Source organism: Callospermophilus lateralis, chromosome 8 (genome assembly GCF_048772815.1).
Source record: "Callospermophilus lateralis isolate mCalLat2 chromosome 8, mCalLat2.hap1, whole genome shotgun sequence".
In the NCBI taxonomy this organism is placed as follows: Eukaryota; Metazoa; Chordata; class Mammalia; order Rodentia; family Sciuridae; genus Callospermophilus; species Callospermophilus lateralis.
The window spans coordinates 55,587,866-55,607,904 of record NC_135312.1 but is presented as its reverse complement, the minus strand read 5'-3'; the positions used below and the strand labels follow the sequence as shown (position 1 = coordinate 55,607,904).

General features: G+C 35.7%; 1 protein-coding gene across 1 annotated transcript; it reads right to left on the bottom strand.

The window, feature by feature from the left end:
• Positions 1–1,201: 1,201 nt before the first annotated feature.
• Positions 1,202–19,350, bottom strand: Afp (alpha fetoprotein). The gene is made up of 14 exons (XM_076864708.2): positions 19,266–19,350; positions 18,079–18,130; positions 17,010–17,142; positions 14,846–15,054; positions 13,228–13,360; positions 12,235–12,332; positions 10,577–10,706; positions 8,198–8,412; positions 6,481–6,613; positions 5,671–5,768; positions 5,003–5,141; positions 3,200–3,423; positions 1,947–2,079; positions 1,202–1,246 (listed from the first exon to the last, which is right to left on the bottom strand). The coding sequence occupies exons 1-14, from the start codon at positions 19,348–19,350 to the stop codon at positions 1,202–1,204; spliced, it is 1,827 nt and encodes a 608-aa protein (XP_076720823.2).
• Between the last annotated feature and the right edge of the window lie 689 nt (positions 19,351–20,039).

The window sequence follows — 20,039 nt, the reverse complement described above, 5'->3', positions numbered from 1 at the left end:
GTGGCACTTTCCTCAGTCAGAATTGCTCTCACTTATCCTTTGATTCCCTCAACAATTTGTTGTCTGCTCCACTAGGGTCATAATCTTGTGGTATTGCTATTTACTTGCTTCCTTCTCTACTAAAACAACTGGGGACAGTGACTATACCCAAAACAGGGCTGCCACCTAGTGTGTACTCAGTAAATCCTTGCAGAATAAAAAGATTGATATAAGTATTAATTTCATTCAATACAGACATCTACATTACGGTGAACACGTTTTTACAATGCCAGTGAGTAGAGAGGTGAACAAGATTGAGGAAAGATTGAGATGTTAAATTTTCATGGATCCTATAAAAGCACAATAATTTCTTTTCTTGCCTCCAGATTATCCATTCTGATGTTTAGTGGTCATTTAAGAAACAATGTGCCCTGGAAGCACCAAAGAGTGTTTCAGAATTTCTCAAGTCACCAAGCTAACCTAGCCTTCAGTATTGTAGGTCCTTCTGAGGTGGCTTTAATCTTCTACAGCAACCAGTCCTCAGTGATTTATTTATTTATCTATTTATTGGTTGTAGTTGGACACAATACCTTAATTTTATTTATTTGTATGTAGTGCTGAAGATCGGCCTCACGTGTGCTAGGCAAGCGCTCTACCTCTGAGCCACAACCCCAGCCCCCTCAGTGATTTTTTTAACAGAATATTTCAGACAATGATATATAAAACTAAAGAAATATCTGTAAATATTTACAAATAATCAGACTAGAAACACAGAAATATTTGAGGATACTTTATTTGTTAGAGATATCTCATATAAAACTCTTCATCATTTTATTAATTTATAAGTTTTGTCAGTTGTAATTTTTAAAAAAAATCACACCAAACAATGATGACTCAGGTTGTCTTCTTCTCCTCCCTCTGAAACATACACAAAAATATATATTAAGTACTAATTAAATGAACAGGCGTAGAAGGTAATGGACTCTATTACCTTATGTCAGGGAAACAGCATTTTTTTTTTTTTTTTTTGGTATTAGCTGAATCACTAATTTAACATTTTAGGCATAAATTTGTCCCAGTATATTTTTTTAAGTAAGCTTCTAAAATTAAATTACATTTATTTTTAAGGCACTTCCTAGCATCTCTCTCACTATGGGTAGATATTTGGGTAGAATCAACATTAAAATCAGCCTTATCATGATTCATTGTTACCTGAAGGAATTTAAACTCCCAAAGCAGCACGAGTTTTTGAAATCAGTTTTGGACCCTGAAAATTAATAACAAATAAAAACAATCAGAAAAAGTAATGGATGATCATGCCAGTCCTACAGGGTACTCTGTAGTATCTGGAGTGAATTCACAGGTTTGTATATTAGTCAATTGAGAAATTAAGGAGTTAAAGAAATACAACTCTAAGGTCAACAAGCTGAGACAGTAGAAGCCAGAGAGGGAAAAAATGTGTAGTCAACTACAAATTCAGCTAAAATTACTAAGCAATTGGTTTAAGACAATTCTTAGTGACTGTTCTGTTGGTATACAAAGGCATGCTCCTTAATGAGTTCAAAACATTTTTTAAATTCTCTCAATATCCTGTTTGTGCAATTAATTTGTTAGATCTTTTCAATCCCTTTAACAATATGGATAAATTTTAGGCCAAAAACCATTTAAATTATCATCAATTACTTAGAGAGTCACTTACTAGTTTTTTCTACTAGGAAAACAATCAAAGATGCCAATTTGTCATATAAAATTAGAATTCTTCCTAATATTTTAGTGGGGAAAATGTGATTATTTAAAAAAAAAACATGAAATTCTTCAGTCTATTTCTATATGAAATTTAAATTATTTTAAAATTATTATTTTAAAATTATTATTTTAAAATTATCCATCGATAGATTATTGTTTTCCCTTTTTCACCACAGAAGACTCCACACCAAGGTTTGCATGTGAAAATGAGCTGTGCTCACCTCTTCTGCAAAGCAGACTTCCTGCTCCTGGCCCTGGCAGCATGTCTCCAAAAGCCCAGAGAAATCTGCAATGACAGCCTCAAGCTGTTCCTCTGTTATTTGTGGCTTTTGCTTCACAAGGTTAATGAGAAACCTATGGTTTTAAACACAAAATAAGAGAGAAGTCTGTTATACACTGGTATTCTTCTAAAGCTTCCTCCTAGAGAATTTTCAAAGCTCTAGTTACCCTCAGCCCAAACCATCAGTCCATCAAACTTTCTCCAGTCTTAGCGCACACACCTGTCTAAAGCGCTCTCATCAGAAAGACTGAGGCTGGTCACATGCCAACTTTCCACTGGTCTGGACTTTTGTAGAATATAGATCAAACACTACTTTATGATTCTGTCATACTTCTATGTAGTGAAGTGTGGTCTTTTTCTTACTTGCCTAGATTATCCTTTGCTGTTCTCTCCTCTAAAGTGTGTCTTATCCATACTCAAAGGCCCAAATTTCCAGACCCTACCACCCACCATGATGACACCTTTACTTAGCACTGGTAGCACCAATTACCCCTGTACTACTCATTTAGCAATACTTTCCCACTGGAATTAGTATTGCCTGGGGCAACAGGGAGAGCAGGCCAGAGGAGGCAGCATTATTCTTCCTTGAAACATGCCTCGGACTGCGATAAAGAAAAAGAGGAAGAACAGGTTTTCCAAAGAAGGAAGACCATTTACAAAGCAAGTGAGTTTTAACATGCATGGGTGTTTGGAGAACAGAAGTTCCACTGACTTGCATTACCATCACCATTGCAGAACGACTCCCACAATGAATTGCAATGTGTACTTCATTTCTGAACTCCCATGCCACAAGGTTGAATCAAATATGATTATTCTCTATAAAGCATACTGTAAAAACAGACTCAATTATGTGCCTCCTGTGCTTGTAATAGAAGTAACCACACTCGCTACAAAGATACACTTTAATCTCCCTAAATAGGTCATTCATTTTTCCTTAACCCCAAAATGCATTAAATCAATAATTAAAAAGAGACAATTTTTGAAAACAGGAAATTGTGTGCCCTAGTGAATTTTTTACAGAACTACTTTCCAATGAGTCTGTGAGAACAGAACTATTTTGAAAGACACCATAGGTGTTTGGGGGATAATATGTTTCACTAATCAGCCCAGGAATTGTAGATGTGCAAGAAAGAAGTCTCAACTGCTACTTGTTATTGCTGGTCTCCTCCATACTAGCAAAAGACAATTTCTTACTCTTGCTTCATGGTTTGCAGTGCTACACCCTGGGGTTGGCACAGATCCTTATGGAAGATGAATTTATCAGCAGAGAATGATGGAGGAACATAGGTCTCATCTATCACCAAGCTGCTGAAGCATGGCCTCCTGTTGGCATATGAAGAATTGCAGCAATGGCCAACACCAGGGTTCACAGGATTCACTTCATGCCTGATACACAAGTGTCCAATAATAAGGTCAGCCTGGTTAGAAGAAGGAGAAAGAAGAAAGCAAGGAGATGGGATATTAGTCACAAAGTTGGTTCAGGTTTTCAGAAAACTTTTGTGATCATTTTTAATGTCCAGAAAATTATAATTAATATTGAAGGAAAAAAAATGCTATGTGTGTAGAATCATGTGCTGCCATTTTATAAATCCAGTGCTCACCAATTTGTTGGGGATGAATTTTGGGTTTTAGTGACAGATGTTACCTTATTGATATTGAAGACAGTCTTTGAGCTATTTGATTGATATCAGCTATTTAAAACACCTCTAAAGGGGGAATAAGTCTCATCCCTGATCCTTGAAACATACATGTTTGTTTCCTGTGTATGTCTAGTTGAGCCTTACTTTCGAGATACAGAGGATCACTTTCTGAAGATAAGAATGGTGCAAATTGTGCTCTCTGCCATCTATATCCACACATACACACAGCTAACACAAAAGAAACAGGGCCAATACCCATGTACCATGAAGGTTTTTCTAATGTGGAATCTTGCTGCTTTCCACACTTCATAGACATCTTAAATGCCTAGGAAAAACTTTCAATAAATGTCAACATGCTTTGTGTATACACTATGTTTCAGGTTAATGGGATAGGAGTTACTTAGATTACATAGTTTCAGAGAGCTGTCCTATGAAGATGGTACAATTTCATTCTAAAATGTCAGACAAAAAAGCTGAATCTTAGTGACATGAGTATAGCTTCCAGAATGATACAACTAGTAAGTGGTGAAATGGGCTGGGCGTGCAGGAAAGAAGCCCCAGAACCTCCACTCCTGGATTGGCATCCCTGCAGCTTCTCAGTGAAGAATTTGATCACTGAGTAAGGTAACAATTGCAGGAAACTCTCCTTTTGCTCCTAATCTTTGGGGACATGAAAACCAATTAATAAATAATTCCTCATGGTCAAAAAGAAGAACAAGGAAAACCTGATATATAATTTTATTCACTATTATGACATTAAGGGAAAAATAATTTTTAAAAATTCAGTCTGTAATCATATATGACATGAGTGACTAGAAAATAAAGATTATTGCTGTTAATAACTGGAAAGTCATTTTTACTAGTCAGAATATGGGACTTATTTACACTATTCTATACCTTATATCCTGTCAAAGAGAACAAATTGCCCCTGGTATCATTATAATTATAAGATTGTTCTACAAAAGGCAAAAATCTAAGTATGGTTCAAGTCACATGGCAAATTTTAGTCTATTGAGGGTACAGCTTTTTCTTTCTTTTGTAAATTAAAGTAAGCATTTGATGAGCAAAAAGAGGAAATACGAGGTTAGTATTCCATCTTTCCTGCACAGAAAGCTTGCTCAGACATTGTGCCATAGCCTGGCTGCATTTCCACCAGCCCTTCTAGAAGGACTAGAGTCCTGGCCACAGGCCTACCATTTGGAGCTGTGTTCTCACACGGTCGCCAATTGCACCTCACTGAAGGAGCTTGCTAAAGCCTTCTCCACGCTGGGTTCTCCCATTTCCCCTACATGGGAATTAGAAGGCTACTTCAAGTCAGGCAGCAGAAACCAGATTAAAAACTAAAGAAAACACTCACCGCTCCCTCACCACAGGCCAGTTGCTTGTCCTCGCTGAGTTGGCAACACGTGGCTGCCGTGTTGGCCATTTTCCTGGTGAGGGCCATCAGCTCAGCTGAGGTCAGTTGAGGCACTTTCTTCACATAAGAAACGAGAAACCTGAAAGAAGCATTTTTCACCAAGTCCTGCTGAGTCCATCATGAGTTTTTGGATTCCTTGCTCCTCTCAATGACCTACTTCTGACATCAGAAGATTCGGTATTTGGACTGACTTTGAAGATGCAGCTACTCTCAACATCACTGTCTCTGTACTATCCTCATCCCAACATGTCGCCATTAAAAGGTAAAATCTGGGCAGAAGGCTGACTTTTATTCCCAACCTCAGAGTCCCACTGATTGTAACTGATTGTGTGTGTGTGTGTGTGTGTGTGTGTGTGATTTTAACTGTGATAAACCATGGAAGAATGAATGTCTTTAAATATTTGCAAGGTTTGAGGAAGATAAAGCCAGTTTCACAGATCAGACTTCACAGGGTCCTAAAAGGGGAAATGGGGACGGCTACCCTCTCTCAAGGGAAATGAGGTAAACAGATTATACTGACTTCCATTAGAAATAGGAACTGAAATTAGAGTAGTCTTGCATCACTGAGTAATTTTAAATCACTGAAAATACTATTTATAAAAACGTACGCATTTTGTAAGTAATATTGTCCTAATTTCTGGAAGAGGCCACAGCTTCGCTTTGCCAGTGCTTGGCTCTCCTGGGTGTATTTCTGTAATTCTTCTTCCTGAAAATACAGACATTATTGGATACATTTTTCTCTCTTCCTAGACTCTATATATAATTGTATATAAAACTGACCAATATTTTATGCTATTATGAAACCAGTCTTAGAGGTTTTTTAAATGTTAAAGGTAATAAAGTATAAATTTTAAGAATTAAAGGAAATGGACTTGGAGAGATTTAGTTTAAAACTTTGTGAATCATAAAATTGATAGCAGAACTCCATCTCTGCATAAAAGTTTACAGTTCTTTTGGTACAAAATTTCTGTCTTTCTGGATCTATCCAGAAATGAATATTATCTTTATTCTGTGTACCAAAGAATGTTTGGTTAACAATTTTATTCTTAAGTAAGGCACTATTTGCTGACTATTAGTTAATAACAACTTAATGTCTATATTAAAAGTTCATTGATATAACTAGTTAACTACTAGTCAATAACTAGAATATTTCAAAGAGTTTTTTCAGTTCTGAGATTTGAACCCAGGACCTGACTCAGGTACTCTACCACTAAACTTCATCCACAGCTTTTTTAAAATTTTATTTTCAGACAGGGTCTTGCTTAATTTCCCAGCCTGGTCTGTAACTTTCAATCCTCCTGCCTTAACTTCCCAAGTAGCTGGGATTACAGGTGTGCACCACCACATCCAGCAGATTTTTAATGGATACTCTCAATCCATTTATTTCAGGTTTTCTATGAAATTATCAATCAACTTACCCCTTTATCCTGGCATTCAAGAGGTTTTTCAGACTGAGCACACTTCTCTAGTAGCTCCTGGTATCCTTTAACAACTCTTAGAATTACTGGGACAGCAAGCTCAGGATGTCTTCTTGAATACTCATGAACAAAACTAAAATATGTGGGGAAAATATCATAAATCCTTGGAACTAAGACAAAATGAAGTCATTGCTTTCCTAATCACTCCTGTGTCATCGTGTCGACGGAAGTTAAAGATCAGATAAATAAAGCTGGACATCAAATATGATCTGAACACTGTGAATGACAATACTATGAATATAAACCATGTCCCTCAAGTTGTCCTGTAAAATGGTATTTTATTTTCTTTTGCAGCTCACATTGGCTTTTCGATTGTGGATTTTTACCTTCATTCGTTGTGCCTACTTTATGCTAGCATTGCTTTAGGCAGTGAGGAGACAAAACTGTGTAAGATAAAATGTCGGCCCTCTCCTGTGTTAGAGAGAGGCAGAATCAAGCAAACAGGAGGGAGGTCGTCTACCTCAGGTAGTGATACATTGATAAAGGGAAAGAAAGATGGAAGAGAGGAAATGAGGTAACTCCCATTAAGTGGAGAGGACGCTAATTTAGCAAGGGGTCGAGAAAAGCTTCTCTGGGCAGCTAATATCAGACAGAGACCTGGGTGAAGGAAGCAATACAAGTGCCCTGGGCAGGGGGGGATCATTTCTGCTAAGATCCTTTTCACTGAAGAAATGCTTCTGTTAAGCAAACAATTAGCTTTAGAGATGTGTGGATGTGTAAACTTAAAGATAACTCTTGAGTTTACTAACTGTACTCCCAGATTATAGGAATTGGTCATATTAAGTTCTTCCATCAATAAAATGTCAAGATGTGTCTCCCAATTCTGGTCTTAGTTCCAATTTTCATAATTTTATTTAGCAGGTCAAACAATGTGTGAATGTCCAATTTTAATGTAACAAAAGTACAATATTTTCAGGGAATATTAGAAAGAAAATTGGGCCATTATTTTCATTATTGCATCAGAATCAGACTTTTAAATTTGGAAGAACCTTGAAGATCATTAAGTATAATGTCCTAAGAGTTGCACAAATGCAATTCTTTAGTGTTTATAAACACATACAATAAGAGAAAATATATTTACCTGACTGCTTACTTCCCTAAAGGCAAATGTAATAAGAACACGATTTGTGAATTCTATTACAACAAACTACCCTACTGCAGATGTATCTAAATGTGCCTTGATTTTCTAAAAATATACAACACATATTCAACAAATAACAAATAAACCTTTTATCTATGGAGTTATATTTTTGGGAAAAGTTCTTTAAATATTAAAGACAATAAAGCACATTTTTAACCATAAGTCATTCTCATTAAAAAATATCTATACCTTATTCGACATTTCAATGTTGACCATTTTATGAGTAAACTATTATAATGACAATGATTCTTACTCCAAAGAAATTGATATTAAATAAAATGCACTTTGTACGTAAGCCAGTTAATAACAGATGGTGAAAGCCTCACCTTTGTAAGATAGATGCCTTTCCCTTTTCTCTAGTTATCTGCTTACATCTCTTTCAACTCAGAATATTCTAGCCAAACATCCTCACATATGAGTTTAAAAATCATCACTTGCCACTTCAACCACACAAAGCTGCCAGCCACATAATGATCTCAACTTGTTGAACACACATTTGCAGAGAGAGCATTTTACCTTGCTAAGAAGATGTTTCTTTCAGCTGAAGAAAACTGGTTGAAATCTCTATCTCCTAAAAACCTGTTGAGGGTTGGAGACAGACCTTCAGGTTTGTTGTCATTTTCTGCGTGGATTATGCAATGACCTAGTTCAAGTGTGGGCAATTTGCAGCATTCTGCTATTTTGCTTGACAGAGCATCTTGTCGAGAACAAATGTATGACATAATTTTTTCCTGTAGTTGGAAACACAAAACATAAGTCTTAAAGTTTTGTTCTGTAAGTAGGACCTCAGAGCCAGTTCTAGGGTGAAAAGGAGGAAGGAAGGAGAAGACAGGGAGGGAGACAGAGGGAGAAGGAAATTATGGAGAACAAATTTTCCACTCCATCTTTACTAAGAAGAAATAAGTAATAATTTTTTAAAAACCCAGGATTGAGGAAAGCGGAAAGAATAGAGCAGAGGAAGGGAAGGAAGAAGAGAGGAAGGAAGAAGAAAGAAGACACTTTCCTTGTCTCCCATCCTAAAAAGTGCTTTTGTCACTCCTATCCAGGTACGCATTTGTTCAATTCTTTTTCCCATAGTTGTCAGATAAACCCTATTATTTTAGTATGAAGGCCTCAAAACAAGAGGGAAATCAAATAGCAACAAATAGTATTCAAGTTCACCTCTACACAACATTTGCTGCTGGTGTCATGAAAAGCAAAACTTTCCACTCTGTATCAGAACAATCTGCAGTGACCCACTATTCCCACCAGGGGGCAGTGCACCCAAGTGGTCAAACGGGTCAAGCTTTCAGATACACTCCTGTCATGGGACTGAAAATTCCAGGCATTCTCAGCGGGGTCAATTAGAATCCATTCTTCAGCTTTTAAAATCTAACTTACGTATCATATTGAAATTAACTTTAAAGGAAAAGAGTCTTATGAATTCCAATTTTTAAATAGGTTTTAAAAGTAACTATGAAAAGTAACAAAATTAGAGCTGTGGATGTAGCTCAGTGGTAGAACATTCAGCTGGTGCATGTGAGGCCCTGGATTTGATTCCTAGCACGGGGGAGGGGCAGGGGGAAACTAGTTAAGAAAATGAACAAAATTCCCACTTAAAATCTGAGAAAGCTGACCTCAAAAAAAAAAAAAAATGAAATAGTTCTTGTTGATGTTCCTAGTCTGTGTAAACTCCTCTAGATGAGAAATTCAGTGAGGTGGCAAAGTTTCCAGTTCATCCCCCTCAGCAACTCACTCCAGGACTCTGCTATGCTCAAGGACTGTCACTCTGAGGCCTCGTGCACCTTGGCTGCTTGCAGATTCTAAAACTAGCTGCCATGGGAGTGGACTGAAATGAGCATTAACTCTGCATGGTCAGCCCTCTAGAATTCAGGTTTCAGCCTGGTTTTCAGGTCATTTGAGCATCTGAGAATAGTGATTTTAAGTTTCCTTTGAGAGGAGAGTATGTCACAGGGGACCAGAGAGGAAGAACATTGGGAATATACTCTTGTACAATGTCTGAGGGATCCAGAGTTGGTCCAAATAGCCACACTGCTTTGGTCACCACTGACTATAGCATGCAAAAGGAATCTGTTGCTAGGGCTTTGGGTTTTGTTTAATTCTCCTAGAGCCCTTTATTCACACCTCTCTTAGGCCATGACTAGCTTTTGGCCTTGTGGAAAAATTTATTGTGTTCTTTTAGTTGTATTCAATCATTCAACAAATTGTAATAGAATGCTTTTCACATGCCAGGCATTGTCCTTTAGAGAGTAAACAAAAAACAGTCCCTGACTTCAAGGAGGTCACTGTCTTATCTCTCCTATAAGACTAGGAATTCCTGGAGGTCAATTTATGCCTTCCTAACAAGTGTCCCTCACTGTGGCTAGCCCATAGAAAGTATGTAATATGTGCTGATCAAATGAAGAAATAAATTGAAGGAAAAAACAATACATTAAAAGTAAAGAGCTTGGGGTTGGGGCTGTGGCTCTGAGGTAGAGCACTCAGCATGTGTGAGGCACTGTATTCGATCCTTAGCACCACATAAAAATAAATAAATAAACTAAAGGTAATGTATCCATCTACAACTAAAAAATATTTTAAAAAATAAATAAAAAGTAAAGAGCTTGCCCCTAAAAACCCTGTATGGAGGTCTCCTGGGAGATCATATCTTCTTTAGATGTAAGAAATGAATGGGTCCTTGTCTTACAAAAGGGGGCATCCCTGAAGTAAAAGCCGGGATCAGAAAAGATGGCTTAAGTTTTATTAGCAAGAAGTGGGTAACATCACTTGGTCACCTAATTAGCCATACCCTGTGACCAACTGAAGCCAGACAGCCTCCTCTCTTTAAGAACCAGACAAAAAGAAAGCAAGAAAAGGGAGCAGAAATACATATTTTTAGGGAACAAGACTCCTCACCCCATCCTGCAGACACTCCAACACATTTCCTCTGCAACACTCCTCATGTATATGGGCCACGTCCAAAACCAGCTTCTGAATTTCAGTAAAATTTGCTCTGGGAAACTTTTGACTCAGCTTAGCAACAGTTCTAGGGGAAGAAGAAAGGATTTAAAAATCAATTTGGGTTAGCTATCAAAATGATGTAGTATTCAGAGAGTATCAGCAATGTGAAAACTCAAAGGAAGAACAGAAACATGTTGTTTAAAAAGAAAAGGAAGCACATCTTATGTCTTGTCAAGTCCTGCTCAGTCTTTCAAGGCAGTAGCTCTGTACATGACAACCTGGCCCCCAAAATTATTTGGAAATTGAGATTTTTTTTTTTTTTTTGGAGATTGGGGTACCAGGGATTGAACTCAGGGAACTCAACCACTGAGCTATATCCCCAGCCCTATTTTGTACTTTCTTTAGAGACAAGATCTCACTGAGTTGCTTAGCACCTCACCATTGCTGAGGCTGGCTCAGAGAGCCTCAGCCTCTTGGGCCACTGGGGTTACAGGCATGGGTCACCACATTTGGTATGAATTTTATGTTTTTACTGCTCGTCCCCAATAGCAAGCAACTGGGATCATTTTAGGGAGTAGATAGAAATATTAAAAAAGCTAAACAATTAAGAAATGGAAAATTCTATGACAATGATAATCATTTTTCACTTTGAGTTAAAAAAAAAAAAAAAAAAAAAAAAACTTCTGAGAATCCAGGGAGGTGTGCATATGTGCAAATCAAACAAATGGAAGAAGAAAGTGGAGCAGACTGAACATTACAGATATGTCATCATGCCAAGACGTAGCTTGGCCAGAATGGAAGTAAAAAATAAAAATTCCAGGTTCTTCTACTTGTTTCATTAAATTTTAAGAGATGAGTGTGGGAAGCCACTGCTTCTACTGATGAAGATAGATTTTCTTTATAAATTTGGAGCATTAAACTTTAATTACTTAGAGATAAATTATAGAGCCAATACAGTCATATCTTAATTTCTATTTTATTACTAAGATAAATTTAAATAAAGTAGTTCATAAATCTATTTTTAAATTTCAAATAGAATTGGAAGGTAGTTAAAGGATAAATCTGACCTCTACCAAGAAGAGATTTTAGTCAGTTTAGAATTAATGGTGTGAATATAAATTTGCATCTAGTTCTCCACTGTGTATAATATTCTCTAATATGTTATTTAATAAACAAACTCTGAATGAACATACCTATGACTCTTTACAGCAACAATTGATTTAAGAGACCTTAAAGCATATTAGGAAGCATAATTAATGTAAAGAATATCTTGGTAAGCCACAAGCTTTAGATTATTCTCAGTGAAGGCTGTTGCAGAGGAGCTAGGAAGACATAGTCTAATGAGGAGATACAATTTGATTGCAGGCAGTAACTTAAAGAGTATTTAGGAGAGATAAATAATATAAACCTCCAGTTTCTTCTCCGAGGGTTATCTCAGCAAAGCTTTTAGCAAGGAGAACCCAGTCCTAAGATCCTAGGATTCTGATCACAGTGGCCCTCATCAAATGAGACTTCACTCTTTATAACAGCAACACTCAGAAAAATGAACCTTAATTGCAAGCTAATAATTCTAACAAATCTCACCTGCATCCCTAGATAGAGCTTAAACTTACATGGCTTGGAAGATGAGGGGTTCGAAAGTTCTCTTTACTGCACACACATGTTGATTTAACAAGCTGCTTTCTTTTAATTCTTTTGTAATCGATGCTGTCTAAGGTGGAAAAATATAAATAAGGTTGTAAGAAAGTTTGTATTTTCTTTTGTAAGTTCTAACAATTAGGAAAACCGCACATATAGGTAAAACACAAGACTCTACAAATTTTTTTTTGCTATGAACTATAAATGCTATACAATTTTGTGAAACATTATTCCATCATTCTTTGAGATTATTCATTCTTTCTTTTAGATTAGTTGATATGTATCTATACCAGATTGATTTATTAAAAATATCTCAAACAAAAAGATTGTAATGGGGGGAATCATGAGTGAATACAGCTATAAGATACATTTACATATAGCTTTAAGACAGATTGAAGCCTAATAATTTCTGCTCAGTGACAAAAAGTAAATTTGCATCATAACCTGACATTGAGAATAACTCTTAGGAAATTTTTATAGAACTTCGGGTCTCGAGTAGCTAATTGTGGATATCATTCTAGCTTTGCAAACCTGGGAAAGCTATTTGCTTTTTAAACCTAAGTTTCCCTGTTCAATTAATAACAATAATACACCTTAAATTTATTCTCAGGACTAAAAGTAATGAATATAAAGTATCCCAGTTCTCTTTGATTTTTTCTCTCTTCTCCTACTCTTCCCTTTCTCCATTTTCTTCCACATATTTCATTTTTCTCTCTTTTACATTATCATCTCTTTCTCTGGCTTTCCTTCTAGATCCCACCAAACTTAATAATAATTGTTGACTGAGTGAATGATGAAAACAGAAAATCCAATTTTTTTTCTCACAAAGAATATCAGACTGCTGGAAATGCTCTGTTCTGAAAAATAAATAAGCTCTTCACTAAAAGCCTGTTTTCATTTTGAATGTTGGTTCCAATGAATCATAGCCAGACTACACATTGGCTCAGATGTCCACACAAATCAGATACCTTGGTCTGGAAACATTCAGCAGCATTTTCAGCTTTGCAGCAAAGTGGAATCATTTTGTCATAGCCAGCAGCCAGAGAGAGAATGGTGGGCGCATACAGGAAGGGGTGCCTTCTTGATATCTCATAGATGCATCTATGAAAGGAGTAGAAGGTAAAAGTTTCAAAGAGGCATAAAAATAAGACTACTTCTGCTTGGAACTGGACTCTGAAATTTGTTTAAAGATTCAGGTCAATGGATAAAGTTGGAGAAGATAATGCTAAGTGAAGTTAGCCAATCCTCAAAAAAAAAATGTCAAATGTTTTCTCTGATATAAGGAGGCCATTCATAGTGGGTAAGGAGAGGGAGCATGGGAGGAATAGATGAACTCTAGATAGGGCAGATGGGTGGGAAGGGAAGGGTGGGGGGGACAAGGGGTTGGTTAGCAAGGATGGTGGTGTGATAAACATCATTACCCAAAGTACATGTATGAAGACACGAATTGATGTGAACATACTTTATATACAATCAGAGATATGAAAAATTGTGCTCTATATGTGTAATATGAATTGTAATGCATTCTGCTGTCATATATTTAAAAAAAACAATAAATAAACAAATAAAAGTTTTAAAAAAGATTCAGGTAACAAAAACAGGAAAAAATGCAGAGGGCTTTTTCTTTGCTCTGTTCTGAAAGGGAAACCAGTCATATTTTTTTCTAGATGCTGTCAGTAGAGAAACTTGGGTGGGAGTGGGGGATATATCTGATAAATAATACAAGATTCTATTATGAAAACCAATAGGCAGAAATGCTGACTATGATTCTTATTAAAGTGTCTTTTTCACTATGGTATTCAGCCAGGTTTGAGGACTCATGGCCAGGCTGCTGCTGAGCAAAGCTGAAAATTGGACCCTTTTTTTTTTCCTTGTCAGTGCAAAATGGAATCATCCACCCTGATATCCTCCACAGCACAGGTAAGGGCAAGTTCTGCCTCTGGGTTCAAGCAGTAATCAGGAAAATGGATATGATAAAGAAGTAGCTACGAACTTCCCAGACTTCCACCTGGGTTCAAATATACTCAGCCCTTTGCTTTCACCTCCTAAGCTTTAATTTCTTCATCGACAAACCAGGAAAAGGAAGAAGAATGAAGAGGAAGAGGAGAAAGCAGCATCAAAGGGTGTTTGTGAGCCATAATCCATCTTTTATGCCAAGCACATTTTGTCCTCAGCATGCTATGTGCTCAATAAACCTTAGCCCTGTTTTTGTATCTTAACTATGCCTGGATCTCTGATTTTTTTTTTTTAATTTTCAGGCAATTTGATGAGCATAATATGCCAATATTTGGCACTGAAAGAAGTCATTTTGTGCAGTATTAATATATTCCTGAGCTAGGTAAATTTGCGATTAAAGGGGGAAAGGCAGATGTATCTCCAGAGACTAATGCAACAGCTTCTGGGTCCGTTTTGTGGTCTGTACTGCATGTAGCATGCTGTGCTTTAAAAGTTGCACTTAAAATTGTTCTATCATTACCTGGTGTAGGCCAAAGCATTATTCCTACTTCTCTACACTTCAGAGTATACCAGTAAATTGCAGAAATACTAAATTGTTTGGTACTGCTCCTTTGGGGAGGTTTTCCTTACTTGTTCATGAATGTCTCCCTGTCTTCTTCATATGCTTTACAACTTGTGGCAGGTTCTGGAACTTGGAAGGGTGGAAGGGCTGGAGCAGCCTTCTTGTGAGCAAGTAAGCAACTATGTCTTTCCTCTCCACTTCGGCTGCAGCAGTCTGAAAGTCCATACTTTTCAAAAATTTCCTTCTCGTGGCAAATTTCTTCCAGAAAGGCAGACATCTGTAAGAAAGCTTTTCTTTTAATAAAAGGCAACTATTTTACTTAAAAGTTCTCTAAAGCACATGAAATTTTTTTCTAATAACTAAAGCCATAACTATAGATTAAGAAAATTCCCCACACAAATTCCAACACTTTTAGTTTGGATCTGACAAGATAGCTTTCTTCATTGCCTTTGGGAATAGTAATTTCTGTCCTTGAGTTATACATATGACTATTAGAAAGAGCTATTTTATTTTAAAGGGAAAAGAACCATGAAATATTTTGTCTTTCCCCCCTTAATTTTAAATTCTGTGTTATTTTCTCTTTTATGTTATCAATAATTTGGCCCCAGGATATATAAGCTTTCCACGTTTGTATATAAAACGTGTTTCAGAGACAATCATTTCTCACAGTCTTTTTATGACAAGACGTTGATCTAAAAATCGGATTTTATTTCCAGTTAAAAATAAAAATGACTTCAAAACAAAATAAAAATTAAAGCATTTTTCATTGGCCAAAACCACAGATTTAGCTTAAAAGTTTGAAAACCCACGTATGTCCTTATTTGGTGCTTTAGTTTTACCCAATGTGGATGATGACACCACTATCTCAAAAGAAAGCTTCTAAGGAATACATGTGGTTAGTTCATCTCAGAAAACCTTTTATTTTGCTTTTAAACTGTTAATATTTAGAGAATCCTGAAAATTTTAATGAAGACTTTTAACTTTTAATCCATATTAAATAAAAGAAACCTTTAACTTCACTACAGTAAATTATCAAATGGCAACATTGCCTTGAATCTCTAATTGGATATAAAGTTGAATAGGAAGTATATTTTAAATAATTTATACATAAATTTATGTATACATAAATTTAAAAAGATTATCAGGACAAGTAAAAAATATAGATGCAAAACCAAGATTTTATTAATGCCGAAGTTTCAGAGTTGGAAAATACTTTATTTCTTAAAAGGGTGCCTACGGTGGTCCCGACACATTGCCTTTAGGTCACTTCAACCCTACCATGCAGAGGATTTGGGGGGTCTTTTGTTTCATAATAGGATATCTCTAATCAATATTCATTTCTATATTGAGATAAAATAAAAGGTAACTACTATTTAATGAGCATCTACACTGGGACAATTTTATACTAAAAATAAATACTCATTCCTTACCTAAAGTTTAACTTAACAGGGTACTATGTTTTGATGCTATTATTTGTTTGCTAATGTTGGCAACCTGTTTATATGTGCTGTGCACCTCACGTTTACCTGAGTGTTGGATATAGTTTAACGAATTTACTGAAGATGCTAGTTCTGGACCCATGTGTCTAATTTGAATTCTGATTTTATGGTTCCATTAAGCATGTGACTTAACCTTTCTTGTGCTTCAGCTTCCTCAACTGGAAAATGAGACCAATCTCCTAGGATTATTATAAAGATTTGATAAATTAGTATTTGTAAGCAAAGCTGATATTCTGCCCACAGACTCTTAGCCAGAGTCTCTTAACTCACGCACTGTACAACCATTCTGATTCATCAGTGTTATCTGTTATATCATATTTTGATTACCAGTATGTTTGTAGCACTCCCTAGAATAATGACAAGCACATTGTATATTTAATAAAAATTAACAGCTACTACTATTATTGTATCAACCTCCATGATAACTCTGAATTAGACCTAATCTTGTCCCTTGTGTTATAGATAAGAAAACTATAGCCCCCCAAAGAAGTTAAGTAATATGCCCACAATCACAAAGAGAATCTCTATAATCTGAACTCCTAGTCACCATGCTTTTATTGTTTGCAATAGCTACTAATTTTTTCATCTGTGCCCTTTGGCAAATCGCAATTTATCTAATCCTTCTTTAATACAACACTCTTTAAATATTTAATGCATGCCTTCTCTGTATCTTCTCTTCTGTATTCCAAATTTTGGTCCAATATCACGGTGATTTTTTTTATTATTCACTCACCTGGTTTTCTAAACATCCTGCAGGATGCTCACCATCAGTGGGTTTCTTAATTACAGCCAATACATCATTGGCCATTTTCCTTATCTCTGTGTAAGTGGCTCCATGAACAAACTGGGCAAAAAATATGGTAGCTCTGAAACAAAAATGCATGTGAATGCTTAAGGAGCAGATTCATATCAAACACTTTTCTCAAGTATATTTGTTTAATTTTCTGTTTATTGTCCAACTTGTTTAGAGTGTGATATTTGCTTTAAAAAAGAATCTAGTCATCCAGAAGAAAGTGTCAGTCCTGTTTCTTTTTCCTTTTTTATATTTCTCCAGAAACATACATATGGCTTTTAAAAGTCAAAAATACTGGATTTCCCAAAAAAGTTGTTCCTACTTTTACAGTCACCCACTCACTGTAATGCACTCATAATTGAGGGTATCTATATTTAAAGTTTTCTGCTTTTAATTTAAGCAAAGACTTAGTCATTAGACCTCTACTTGTGTCTACTCGCCTCATGATCAAAGCCTGATCCAAGACAATGGTGCTTCTGGACTGATTCAAAGCAATGTGTGTACTTTCTGTAATCAAGCAGTGCCAGCAACACATTCCTTTAAATATCTTATTAGAAATTTTTAAAATGTGGAAAGAAGAAGAGCATCCAAGGAACAATACGCTTTCTGCAAATAACAAAAAGATGGAGTATACTACCTCCTACAATTTGCTACTAAGATTTAAATAGAATGCAGAAAAGGGAACATTATATCTATTGGTATCAATGAGAAAAGTTCCTGAATTCATACATAGTTGTCATTGACCAGAAACTAATCTTCAGTTTCTAGAATCTGATTTGGTTGACTCCGTGGAATTCTAAGTCATCTAGAGGTTAATAGCTAAAACATTGGCCAAAGTTCTACCTTCTCAGTATCAATCTGAGAGTCAGTACAGATAACATTTCTTGAAATTGTTTAATTTGCTTTTTTAATTTAAAAATTCATAGGGCTATCCAATTTCATTTCATTACCTAACTAAAATTATCTGTGCTTTTCAGATCTAAAGGGCATTTCTATAAGAAAAACTTACAGGTCAACTAAATTCATCTCTGCAGAACATTGGGAAGAATCCAGTGTGGAAGCTGGAAAACAAAAGAAAGTCATGAAAAGTGGTGTTTTCAACTGCATCCAGGAAGAAGCAATCCTGTTACATAAATGTTTGGATTTAAATTGTAACTATATAATTTTAGAACTAAGAAGTCATTAGACATCCCCTATCTAAACATCTTAATTTTATACTTGAGAAAACTAGGAAACTAAGGAAAGAAGTTAACAAAAAAAGTTTATAGTAGACCTAATACTAAAATTTGGACCTCATGTTTTCCTATCATTTAGTTTCCCCCTAAATTTTAATGCTCTAATTGGCTTGATTTTTTTTTAACTTGGAATTGAACACAGGGGTTCCCACCACTGAGCTACATCCCCAGTTTTTTTTTTTTTTTTTGAACATATATCTTTCTTTTTTATTGTTACAGATGTCATATAAGTAATTAAACATTGTGCTAAACTGCAAGCAAAAAACCAAACTTAAGTCTAGATTTTTTAGTTTATGCTTTTAAATATCCCCTTTCTTTTCCTTTTTTTAATTTTGAGACAGGGTCTTGCTAAGTTGCCAGGACTATCTTCCAACTGGTCAAAGCTTGTCTTGAACTTGTGATCCTCCTGCCTCATTCTCCTAAAGTGCTGGGATTGCAGGTGTGTGTCACTATATCTGGCCCTAATTGGCTTGAGAAGCAAATGGTTAAAAACATATTTCAGTCATCATTTTGAACATATGCCACAGTTTGTTCATTCATATACTAGTCACAGTATTGCCTTTTCAGAAAGTCAAATAATGATCCATTTTTCTGAATTAAGAATAACAATGTTACTTACTTTTAACAGTCTGAGGAAATTTTAGAGATGAAAGAGCCAGGATTATGGCCTGGTATACATACATAGAGATTTTTTTTCAAAGTAAATATATACACCGATTAAAAATAATGTACAAAAATTAATGCAACATGGCACGTATGAGGCATTCATTGGTCATATTAAGCACAGCTCTACGATTTTGTAAATCTCTTATAAAGTAATAAGCTTATCTTTCATTTGAATGTACTCACCAGCTAAATCTTTTTTTCTCTGTGTGAATCAATAAATACATCAAGGCAGATGAATAAACACAAATTTAAGAATTTTGATCAAAGGCAAAAAGAAAGACACCAAGTATCTCACCTATTCCATATGCATTATTATGCAGTGTTCTGGATTCGGTAAAAGTTAGTAGGAAGGCTAGAAAAATCGATACCACCCACTTCATGGTTGCTGGGTATCCCATTGTTGGCAGTGGCAGAGCAGGATATTCAAAATCATCCTGAAACTCTTTTTTATATCCTCCATGGGCAATGCCTGTTAACTAGTAACCTTTTGTTAGTATATCCATTACTTTATTTCCTTAGGTTGGAAATGGGACATTTTGCCAATAATTAACAGCACAGGGATTATTTGTATTTTATGTTCAAGGACACAGACCTCTTCAGAGTGGAAAAACATTTTGCAAATTCATTCTGTTGTGAAAATATAACAAATATACTTCTCAAATGGCAAAGTATTCAAATAGATGCTTTTTCCCTAAATTGCAGAAAAAGTAATCCCTTTCAAATTAAAAATGTTAATGCCATAAAGAAAAAAAATCCTAATCTTGGTATGCAACTCAACTAAATACATTATTTCTTTAAAAATATTAGTTAAAAACTTATAAACCAGACACTGAACACATTGTTGGACCAATTCACACTCTCCATTAAAAAGTACATTTCTTGATTATTATATATTTATTGGTTAGCTCAAAAACACTTTTCACCTGACATACATGTTGATAAAATTTACAACACAAACTAATAAGCCAGGTGATATACTGATTTTATATGCTGCAAAATAATTTTGCATGGATGTCACTGGGAAATGGCCTAGCCACTCTGTTCATGTAGCAATGCCAGATGATTATGT